The following is a 12,622-nucleotide window of genomic DNA, read 5'->3' as shown; positions in this document are numbered from 1 at the left end:
GAGGGTTAAGAGTCACACAGATTATATAAAATTGTTGAATTTTGACTTCAACAAAACATGAATTTGACCTTCGTGTCTGTTTTTAACATGGAAAAACAAAGAAAAAAGTTTTGTGACTGTTCACCTTCGGTTTGACAAGCTCTCTTGTTGTATAGCAGAAACTAATAGATTCCATTCCACACCATATATGATTTGTGTGATTCTAAAATCTGTTTCTACTATTCCTGATTGATATGCTCAGAACTGCAATAATAAAACTGTAGGTATGTTGTGAGTGTGTCATCGTACTCGTGTCATCGTCAAGTGGTGTAGTACATAGAATAAATGAAGAAAACATATTTTGAATTATTGGACCAAGCGGCTAACCATTTTAAAAGTTAAATATTGACCAATAAATTAAAGTTAAGTCAAGCTATGCTCTTATCAGAGTAAATATCAAAGTCTAAGGTCCTTTACAGCTCACATGTATACAGTGGCTTAGACTGAGTTTACCCATGACTTGAAGAGGGACGGCTTGGGGAGCTCTCAAACATTGCTATTATTTATTGACAGTGAATTATTTTTATTCCCACCTTTGTCTATCAGTAATTCGATGCTACTCTAGCTAGTGGTTTGCACTGCTGAGAATCAATCTGTTCATCAGTTTCTTTTCTGCTTCTTATATTTTCATTTGCGATCATCAAGTGTCTATTTTTGTTGAACTTTTTGCACCTTGTGATTGTTAGGAGCTGAAATTTAGCTGATGCCGTTGATTTTAAGAGAGGCATGCTCTTTAAGGTTTGTCTTTGGTTAATATACAAGACTGTGGCGGTGTACTTTGTGTTTAATGAATTACTTTTTAGAAGATATTTTGCAAAAGTATGTATTTGTAATTAAAAAAGCTACTTGCTCAAAACGCACAAACTAGAGATTGATTGATTTTTATGAAAAAACATTTTTTGTATAAAAGCGATCTTTGATCTCAACATTTAAACTTGATTTCTGCTATCTAAAAGTTGATATACGGTGTGTCACCGCATCAGGGCTATAAGATTATAGATATTCAGGCTTATTTCCTAAATCTGTTTTATCATGATTACATGTAGATAATTCCAGCTCTGAGATCTTGAACCAACAATCCGTGTTTATTAAATAGCACACACTGCGTTAAAATTGCTTTAAAACCATTTTTTATTTAAAAGATGTTTAGGTAAATTTATGTAGATACACTGTATATAAATTATTGACAGAGCGTGTGATGCATTTGGTTTACTGCGTAAATAAATGGTGTTAGACTTGACAAAGTGAGGAAATGTACTCAAGGGATGTTTTTAAATACCCAGACACTGCTTTGTACTGCGCATCATTGGAATAAATTATGTATTTATTGGTTAACTCCAAAAGCATGACTGAGATGCGATGGTGCCTCACATTCTAAAACTGATAAACAGCTTAATATAGTTCTTCTATTCATATTCAGTAGTAAGTTTGAAACTTTATTACTTTTAATTATTGCCGCAACATTAAATAACCAGTCATAGACATACAATTTTTTTTATTCAATGTAAGACACATATTTAATTTTGTTTTTCAGGTAATGCACTGAGCAACTTGGATATTCTCTACATCATTATGGCTGTGGTTATTGTCATTCTCATCATAGTTCTTATCGCGATCTGCGTCTGCATCAAGTGTACCTCAAAGAAACCTAAAACTCGGCAGCATTCATTGCAAAAATCGTCGAAACCATCAGAAGCAGATATGCCTATGGATCTAGAAATGGTTGGAAGCGACACTAAGACACCCATGCTGCCACCGAGTATATCAACAAACAGCACATTCATGCCGTATGATCATCAAATGAACAACACCTACAGTAGGCATATGGCAGCACCTGCTGACTACATGCTGACTGACTATGACCACGCGTCATCAACGCTGTCAGACAAACGCTCCTTCAGTCCTTTACATTCATCCATACACCAGTCTATGGGGCTGCCGAAATACCACTCAGATAATCATCATCTTTATGCTGCCGATGGTCGCCTTACGAATATATAGACATCCTTTTCTTCTGTGTAGATATTGTAAATAATTATTTTATTTATCTTCAAGTCCAAGACTGGTTTAACCTAATCGTTTAGGTATTCATTTTGAATAGCTTAAAATTTTATCTCACTTTTGATTATTACTGGAATGTTAGTCAATTGTTAGGAATCTCTCAGTTGAAGAGTCTGATAAAATATTGATAGCTTATTGGTCAAACCTTTCTGTCAATTTTCTATTTTTTTGTGCTTTTTTAGAATGTGAGTGAAAAATTGGGCATACAGCAGACTGTACATTTACCAAAGATTTGAGACAAAACTGGGAATGCTAGCTAACCTACCTTTATCGCTTCATATTTATTTGGTTCAAAAACCCAGATTTTATCAACAAATTATCTAGTTTTTACATAGTTATGGTTGGTTATCTCCCCTGTTCTAGACTGATTATTTATTGTGTGCAATAAGATTAAAAGAATATATAGCCTCAGATTCTATCTCATATCCAACTACAGGTTTATTACTGACCCTCTAATCAGCAAAGATAAGTTTCCTATCTGGCTCAGTTTCTTACTAGATGTTCACTTGAAGAAATGTTTGCTACTAATTCTCCAGAAATTAAAAAAAATTTAATAACAATTTGTTCTTTTGAGAAAGTCAAAAAACTTTAAAAACATGTTTTGTACTTAATCTATTGTTTATATCCATTACCTACACGTATGTTTTGACTTGGTCCTCCAACTGAAATCTAAACCAAAATTTTATCAAACTTTGTGCTTCATTTAGATGTTTGTGTCTATTTAAATCTATGTGTATCTACGTAGGTTTAAATATGTGTATTTAATGTTAGTTTTTGGCCATTTTACATGAGGCAAGTAGGTATGTGTGTCTATATGTGCTCAAGTAGGTCTATGTATATTTACTTAGCTTTACGTAGGTGAATGTATGTATATCTATAAATGTACCTGTGTCTATGTTTTTAAATAGACGTGTATGTGCATAAATGTCATTTAGGTTTATCCAAGCTCTATATAAAACCATGTCTGTGTAAGCATTTGTTTATTTATGTAGATGTGTATGTGTCCATGTATATATGTTTTAGTTTACATAAACTTACCTAGGTTTACATAGAATAATGTACATCTATGTAAGTGACAGTATCTGTTTTTAAATATATGTGCAAATATGATGGTGTGTATTTGAACTGGTTAAAAGCAGAATGAACTAAATGCTGTAAGATATAGATACCAGCTACAGAGTGTTACATAAAATAATCTAAAACTAGAAATTAAATTTGAAAATATGCAAAATAAAACCTCGTCAATCTATATATACAAATGTCAGTGTCTGTTCGTCTGTGATTCGGTCTGCTATAGCTATTAACATCTTAAAATGAAGAGTTCGTATTGCAAAAGATTTGATCTCATCAACTAGCTAGCTAACCAATTGCGATATAAATCGCTATTTAGGTTTTAAATACGCATAGTGACTGCGTTACGGCGCAATGTCACCAAAGCTTGCTCTCACTGCCTTTATAAGTAAGTTTAGCAATACCGATAATATCTTGCTCAAATTAGCCATTGGCAATGTGCCAGGCTAATGGCAAGTGGCAAGCAACTGAATTATCTGCCACTGTTTATAATCTGATTTTTTTAAATACTCACACAACACTGGGGATTCCGCGAGTTATAATAATGGCTTGTTCGGATTATTTTCTGCACAGCCTTAAGTTATGATTTTAGATATATCTGTGTCCTCCGTTTTGGCAACTATAAATAGATACTTTTTAATCAGTACACTGGCAGTTCGGTGCACCATGAGAGATCATCATGTGTTATGACTAGTGTATCTGCAGGACTATTCAGCTGTGCAGGAATGTGGTTGAGTGAGGCTGAGTTGGTAGTATGTCTGGCAGCTTAACTAGATGTCTGAGTTGGAATCCAGCATGATGTATTTTTTTAAACCCTAAGAGTGGCTTCAAACAGGTGGAGAGACGAATGAACACGGTTCTTATTATAGTAAAGTTTATCCATCATAACAATAATATTTCATGCTGGGTCAAATAAGCGTTCTACTGTTATGTTCAAAGTCACCCCCAAAGACGCAACATCTTAACTCATCTCCCTTACAACCTATCTTCCTATCTAATGGTTCATCCTTTCCCTACATGTAAATCGAGCGTTATCTATGGATGTCATTTATTAAAATATTTGGGAGTTATCATTTCACAAAACCATTAGATTACTGAAGCTGATCAATAATGCTCTATACTCTACAGTCATGGTGTTGATTGGATAACTGCTCTCCAATAAAAGCTAGATCTGAATTCATTATCTATAGTCTTGAACCATCAAGGTTGAAAGAGGGTTGACCAGTCAAATTCTGTCATTACACAAAGGTATGCGCTAGCTTTCTTCTATATATAGACCGCCATGTTGAGCTAAGGACTTATTATTATCGGTAAGAAGGTTTGAATATTGTATAAAAAAACTATTTGTTGTATTGAAACATTTGCTAATGATCATTGAGTGTAGCCTCTGCAGAGATGTCTCATTGAGTGTAGCCTCTGCAGAGATGTCTCATTGAGTGTAGCCTCAGCGGAGATGTCTCATTGAGTGTAGCCTCAGCGGAGATGTCTCATTGAGTGTAGCCTCAGCGGAGATGTCTCATTTGTAGTTGCAGGAAGTTTTAAATGCAATTCTAATTTTAGTGCTATAACCAAAGCTATGACCAGCTTTGGTTTATTGCATTTGGTATAAAGCTATGACCAGCTTTGGTTTATTGCATTTGGTATAAAGCTATGACCAGCTTTGGTTTATTGCATTTGGTATAAAGCTATGACCAGCTTTGGTTTATTGCATTTGGTATAAAGCTATGACCAGCTTTGGTTTATTGCATTTGGTATAAAGCTATGACCAGCTTTGGTTTATTGCATTTGGTATAAAGCTATGACCAGCTTTGGTTTATTGCATTTGGTATAAAGCTATGACCAGCTTTGGTTTATTGCATTTGGTATAAAGCTATGACCAGCTTTGGTTTATTGCATTTGGTATAAAGCTATGACCAGCTTTGGTTTATTGCATTTGGTATAAAGCTATGACCAGCTTTGGTTATAGCTTTATACCAAATGCAATGAACATTGTTCCCATGAACACCTTTTAAGCAATTAGGTGTCAGAGTGTGCACTAATCTGTAGTCAAAGGAGTCAAAAGCTCTTCCCATTCATTATAAGTGAAAGTCAAACCCCAACCTATTGTTCACAGGATACACCCTCAGACATCTAAACTATGACTGCTCAGTAGGGCTGTCAATATATTAGTTTACTGCTAGTTGACTTTTCCTAAAAAGTATGAAAAGTATAAAAAGTTTATGCTACTGATTTCTTAAATTCAAACTTTTGAGGATTTTTAACAATTTGCAGTCTGGATCCAGATAATTTGAAACCTGGGCTCCAGGCAATTTGAAGCTTGGGTTTCAAACAATTTGAAGCCTGGGCTACCAACAATTTGAAGCCTGGGCCCCAAATAATTTGAAGCCTGGGCTTCAGACAATTTGAAGCCTGGGCTCTTGATAACTTGGCGCCTGGGCCCCAGATAATTTGTAAACATGTCTTCCCATATGATCCTACACCAGAATAAAGTCGGCTGTAAATTTTTGCTTTGTTTTTCCTCACTTCCTGTGTACGTAGAATTATAAAACTTTAGTTCCCTTATGCGTGATATTTAGCCTAATTCTGAAGTTTCTGGAAAATCTTTTGAGAAAGCACGGAAAGACTGAGGGCCCTTCTAATTGACGGAGAAATAAAAAATGGCAGCAAACAGAACATGACTTCTAATGACACGCTGATTAACATTCTTGGTAACCAAGGATCCAAAGTAGACAAAGCTTCTCCTCACTAACAAGAGCTTTACACTAAAACTATTTGTTTTTATATTCATAACAAATATACAAACTCTATGAGACTCAGTGTACGGCATTCATTATGTTTCTTCAGTGGTCTCTAAAATATCCCTTCTTTAAAAAAGTGTAAAAAAAACTATTTACTCCATTTGATTTTTTCGTATAGAAAAATACAAAAAAATACCGTTTTTACATGTAAAAAACTATTTACTTCATTTCTGTGTTTTTCCGTTGATTTCTGCAACCTTGAAGCTTCAATATGATGTACGATTCAACATGAGTTGTGTTATTCTAAGTACTCTTACAGTCAATGAATAACCGTTAGCATAGTTTAGGATCAGGGACCCGCTTATATATACAAAAGTAGATTTGAAAATGTTACCACTGTCATAAAACCTTTTATATGCAATTAATTTTGCTGTTTCATCTCTACCATAAGTTGGCTTTGCAATCGCAAAAACAATTGACAGCCATGGTTTACAAGGTTGGATGGTGTTAGGGGTTCGGTGTATTGATTACAATGAAAGGCATCTCAATTTCACTCTTTGATTAGATTGATGCTTGACAGGTACTCAGCTATCAGTTCATTAAATGGTTGCTTCCCAGCAACACAGAGTGATGAGCTGGTCAACAACCTTCAGAGTGTCTGCTTTAACTGTTCTCATTATACCCTTACTTATTTATATCACACTTGAAATACGGTACATTATATTACCGTTAATAACATTACGTGATTCTCTATTGATAACATACTTGAACTATAGTAAATTATATGATGGTTGTTATTGCTATGTCTATTTATATCGTACGGAAGTTATAGTAAACTCCATGAGTGTTTTTATCGTTGCAAACAAATGCTTATTTGGATCATAAGTAACATAGAGTGCACTATATGACTACACTATGCACTATTTGTTATCTGTATACGATTGCTTACTTTTATCGTACTTTAATTACAGCACATTAAATGAGACACTATAGCGCAATATGATTCAAGACAATTTCAGACTACAAAAGCATTCCTCCTTGCAGATAATTATATTCTTACCAGACCTACAGCTCATCATAAATGCACTAAACCATAAATTATTGCTCTTGCACAGCAGCCATTTATTACTTTAGTAGAAATGAGCCTGTTAACGAAGCAACAGTCTCTCACTAAAGCAACATGACTTAGACATATATGTATATTCTGTGGAGGTAGTACATTAAACTGGATCTTATGTGAGTATAATCAGCAATGTCACACTATATAGGTAAAATGACCTATATAGTTTGACAATATATAGGTCAAGTGACCTATATAGTGTGACACTATATAGGTGTTTCATTATAGATACTCCTATCTATAACAAATTTGGGCCAGTACTATAATTAAACACTGAATGAGTTACAGGTGTACATGTTTAGCAACTGATGGAACGACTTCCCAATCTCCAGACTGATTGTAAAGAAAATTGAGATTGTAAGACTTAGTTTTTTTACTATGATAAATATCACCTGAGAGCTAATTTATTGTCAATTTTTAAAACTAGTTTGTTAAATTATGCTTGTCAGTATAGTAGGATAGTACTATATAGCGCTTGAATGACAAGGTTAGAGTCGGATTTCTGGGAAGAAACTGAAAAGAGCATCTTTAAATCTCTCTCTCTATCAAGTCAGCATTGCAGGTGTCTGTAGGAGTTATTCAACCAATAGAGTATAGTGCACTGTGGTACTCTAAGTATATTGAGGTGATTAACCACTAGTACAGTGAGAGGTCATATTTCTTGTCAGAAACTACCAGTGAGTCGACCTTTTATTAAATACATGATTTACTCATAATATTTCTTGAACATATGCTTCTTAAGATGTTATTTTAACACAAGACTTTATCTTGATGCAGAAAGTGAAATGAAATATATTTCTAAAAAGCGAAGTTGTTCTGATATATTGATCAATTCAGATATGCTATCTGTATTTTACCATTGTATTTCTGCTAGATATACTGTACATTAGTTCTGGTACACACAGAGTTCAGCAGCTTCAGCATTCTGGATTATTTTAGGTGGTTCTGAATTTTAGGTTTAAAAGGAAAACTTTAACCAGTCTAAAGACACGACTGACAAATAAATAATATTACTATTATGAAGCCTGTAAACTTGGAGTAGTTATTTTTAGCATACTTGTTATGTGTGAATTTATTGATTACAATTGTTATTGATTATTTTATACAGATTATAATTTATGAAAATCTTGTTATTACATAAATAGTTATTTTTTTTGTTGACTTGATCATGACATGCTATAATATTGCTACAATGACTACTCGATGGTAAATGACCTGTAGAAATTTCAAAGTCCGTCATTCGGTGTGTCCATCTATAGCTATAGTAATATTTTAGGAAAGAACTATTCACTTTGTGCTGGATTTTATCGCGGAACCTCCCGTTTCCCAATTAAACCAGTTTCTCTCCATTAAACCATTGAGCTATGCAAGATTGATGGATTCATTGAGGGATATACATGTATGTCGCTAGGGGGGTGAAAATACGCTACCGCTCTCCGTTATGCCGTAACATAATTTTATGCTTGCTTTCACGGCTCTTATTAGTAAGCACACTCAAATTAGCCATTGATAACGTACCAGGCTAATGGGAAGTGGCAGGCAACTACATTACCTCTAACTGTTTATAAGCTGATTTTTAATACCGTGCAACGCTGGGCATTCACTAGTTAGTAAGATATACATGTATGTGCAGCTAGTCGCAACAATTGCTGTCTGGGTAGAGCCATAACAAGCAGTTAACTCTATGGAAACATTGATCTTGGTGGCTGAATAGTCTCTTCTAAATATAGATTGAATTTCTTAGTAGCTTGAAGACTCCTCTATGACTTTTCATATTATCCAATGACTCTAAATCATCTGGATAAGGCGCCCAGGCTATAATCAGAGTGATTATGATAGTGTGGAATCTTTTTTTTGTTTTTATGGTAAATTGCTTGAAATTATAACTTGGCAAAACAAACTACAGTCCACGATAAAAAAGCTTTATTTCGTATCAATAGGCCTTTAGTTTGGTCAAATAATAGATTTGTTTACACAGTAATAGTCAAATATAATGTATAAGAATGAGAAACACTTAGATGTATGCGCTTTCCATGAGATTAAAACCACTAATCTTTTGCTCTGTTTTCTCTATTTCCTTTTATAGATTAGATATACTTCGACAGCCGTGAAGCAGTTTACGATGACTGAACACATAATCTTTGCACTGAGTGTCTACACACTTGCCTGCATCAACCTCTCTGGTACGTTACAAAGTGTAAGGAATATTATTCAATGCTGCAGTAAGAGAACTATTTGCAACCTATATTGTTACCTGCAAGGTTTGTGATGCAACCTTTATTGTTACCTGCAAGGCTTGTGATGCAACCTATATTGTTACCTGCAAAGTTTGTGATGCAACCTGTATTGTTACCTGCAAGGTTTGTGAATTGGCTGAGGTAACAGACATAAGTTTTCTCTCTTGCGAATAATAATTATAAAAGACACAATAATTTGGCCAAGAAAAACTTGTAGAGTTTTGTTATATTTTGTTTTTAAAATGAAATTAAACGAAAACCTTACAAGCATTATAATGGTTGAGCTTAAGAAAACCTTCATATAAATGAAGTAGCAGATATTCAGAGGAAACCAGCTCTACAAAATACAGCTCTAAATTCACTTATTAAACAAGACCCTCCCTTGTTGTCTTTTGAAAAATTTGTTTGGGTTGAAAATTAAAAATAATAATGAGAAATATCTTGAAAAAAAATGTAAAAAGCATCTCAGTATATGTTAGCATGAGATTCAATATAACTAAGCAGTTATAGACAAAATACTTGATTATAACATTTTATCTGTTGTCAAGGTTGAGGAGGCCAGATAATATCTGCTTTGTGTAGTGATTATAGAACTGTGTTGACTAGCACTAGCATGCGCTAACAGCTGACTGAAGGTGATTTCTCATGCTTTAAGCACCAGTATCTGACTCGTAACACTTAACAAGACATTGCTATCAGGGGGAGAAAATACATTCACTACAGCATTGTCTTAGTAAACGATGCTAGGCCCAATATTGACTTTTTACACTATGTATAGCACACTGGTGAGGTTTGCTATAACTCAGTGAGAATATGTTACTATGTAGTACATAGAGTAACATATTTCTATATTCTTATATTTATTCAATAATATATTACTATATCAGTAAATGAAGTAAGGATGGCAACACATGTTCCTTTTGATATAAAACTATATAATATATAATCTTACATCTGAAAACTTGTTGTTTTCCAAATGGAAATGGGAGACATTTGACTGTAAACATTTTTTTTCTTTATTCAAACGAATCGTTCTCTGATTGTTTTTATCACAACTCCTAGACTTGTAGGTACAGTAAAGACCTCCTAGACTTGTAGGTACAGTAGAGACCTCTTAGACTTGTAGGTACAGTAGACTGAAACATTTATATGTGCTGCTGGTGCACTGAGGGAAAAATTTGACAAACGGAAAGCAGAAGTTCCCACATAACAAAGGCTGCTGTAGCTCAGATAAAATCAAATTTTTAATATACAGTTTTGAGGCACTTTAAATGGCATAATAGCAAAAGCAGCAACTTTGACTGAAGTTAACTGGAAATAAAAACTTTTAAACTATATATTTGTTTGTATGAGTTTTTCACTTTTCATCTTAGCTAAAGTTTCAAGATACAGATGGAGTTTATTGATTCCTCATGCTAAGAAGCCAGCTTCCTTCCTTTGATAGACCGCGACTATTCAATAGCCTATAGCGATTAAATGTCTCTGTTGGCGTAATGCCTATACTTGGTGCAGCGAGCTAAATCAGTATGACTTTCTATGGCCTAGGGCTATATTCTCTAACCTAATGTCAGCGCTGACTTACTTATGAACCTTGCTATAAATTTAGACTTAATTAGTTTAGTAGAGACCCGATTATTGGATAAACAGGGTAGAGCGGCAGCGAACATATTGAGTGTTATTGGATAGAGAGGGTAGAGTAACAGCAAACATATTGAGTGTTATTGAGTCAACTTGGGATGGCACTTTGCATGCGGGTTGATCTGAGATATATAATCAACATCGATGACTATGGCTTTTTATTATTCCACTTAGCTGTGGTTATCATTACGACCATTCTAATTTTTTATTCGATCTGTGCTGAATATATTTTGCCACGTTTTTGTTAGATTTTAGAAACAGTTAAATGTTTATGGCACTTTAATCAGCGTGTATGCTAACAGTTAGTTAATAAGGAGTCATTTAAATAGTTTTTAGGTTCATTCATCTGTCTGAAGCTAGTCAGTCAGTCTGTCAGTCTATCAGTCAGTCTATCAGTCAGTCAGCCTGTCTGTCAGTCTGTCAGTATGTCAGTCAGTCAGTATATCAGTATGTCAGTCTATCAGTCAGTCTATCAGTCAGTCTGTCAGTCAGTCTATCAGTCAGTCTATCAGTCAGTCTGTCAGTATGTCAGTCTGTCAATCTGTCAGTCTGTCAGCTAGTAATTCGTTAAATCACTCTAGGTGGTCTACTGTCAGTTAGTGTCTGTTCCGTAGTTTGCTGTCAGTTAGTAAGTAGTCTTCCGCTAGTGTGGGTCAGCTAGTTGATCTACTGTTAGGTTATTGATCAGTCTAACAAAAGAACTGGGTGGTCCTTCTACCACCTACAAAACCTTAGCCACACTTATTTCAACGGTAGATTGACAGTTTTTCTTTTCATTTTTTGAGCAAAATTTAGATACTTTGGAAGATTCACTGATGACATAAACTTCAATTTAATAATCTTTGAAATACAAAGATTATTATCACAAGTTTTTGATAATAAAATATTGAATAGACAGAATATTAATAGTACGTAGCAATATCGCCTAAAGTCACAAACACCTGCTAGCAAACAGCTGCTAGCAGACACCTGTCACTGGTGTCTACATTCTACCTCCTGGCTTGTAATCTAAAAATGACATTACCACCAGATGTTAAAACTGCCATTGCAAAAGACTTAAATTTGTATAGAATTAAAACACCACAAATTTTGAATAGAAAATGATATTGAATCAAAGGATCTTTGTGTCAGCACTTTTTCCAAGCAGAGAAAACAAACAAAAAAATTAGCGACAAATTTTGTATGTCAGGCTAAAGAGCTTGGGAAGTAAAATTAGATTCAGCCACTATTTTTTTACAAGAGAAGGCTACTCCGCCAATAGCTTGCTATTGAAACCTGGTCTCATTAAATCCTAGTTTTGATTGACTACTTGTTACTTCGGTAGATTTTTTCCTCTGAAAATTAAATGAAGTCATCTACTTCTGCGCCTTTTAACATGATAGATTGATAGAGTATTAGATTGGCTAGATATTATAAGCATTATTATACTATTCTTGAAGTACAGCAAGTACAGTCTACACTTTCTCATTTTAGCAGTTGCTTTATACTGGCAGCTCAGAAAGTCAATCATAAAAATGACAGTAAGCGATGGCAGCGAATACCACCTTAGATCAACCTGATGGTATTTCTATCTGCGTGTCAAGTTGAATGGAAGTAAATTGTAACAAGATATTTGACTAAAATAATTTTACAAAATTGGCAGCACTCCTAAAGGAAAAAACTTACAAAAAATAAGAATACTTTTAAAAAGTTGCTTTCAATTCAACATTGAAAAGCAA

General features: G+C 34.3%; 1 protein-coding gene across 3 annotated transcripts in view; it reads left to right on the top strand.

The window, feature by feature from the left end:
• LOC137403715 (suppressor of lurcher protein 1-like) overlaps window positions 1-2,511 on the top strand; it is a 35,365-nt gene extending 32,854 nt beyond the window's left edge. For all 3 annotated transcript variants that reach the window (XM_068089729.1, XM_068089730.1, XM_068089728.1), the window contains one exon: window positions 1,574-2,511. In XM_068089729.1, the coding sequence (XP_067945830.1) occupies window positions 1,574-2,040 (467 nt within the window). In that variant the 3' untranslated portion in view covers window positions 2,041-2,511. The remainder of the gene's footprint in view (window positions 1-1,573) is intronic.
• Window positions 2,512-12,622: the final 10,111 nt, after the last annotated feature.

This window comes from Watersipora subatra, chromosome 9 (genome assembly GCF_963576615.1).
Source record: "Watersipora subatra chromosome 9, tzWatSuba1.1, whole genome shotgun sequence".
In the NCBI taxonomy this organism is placed as follows: domain Eukaryota; kingdom Metazoa; phylum Bryozoa; class Gymnolaemata; order Cheilostomatida; family Watersiporidae; genus Watersipora; species Watersipora subatra.
Note: the sequence above shows the minus strand (reverse complement) of the source record. Positions and strands in the feature narration are given on the sequence as shown.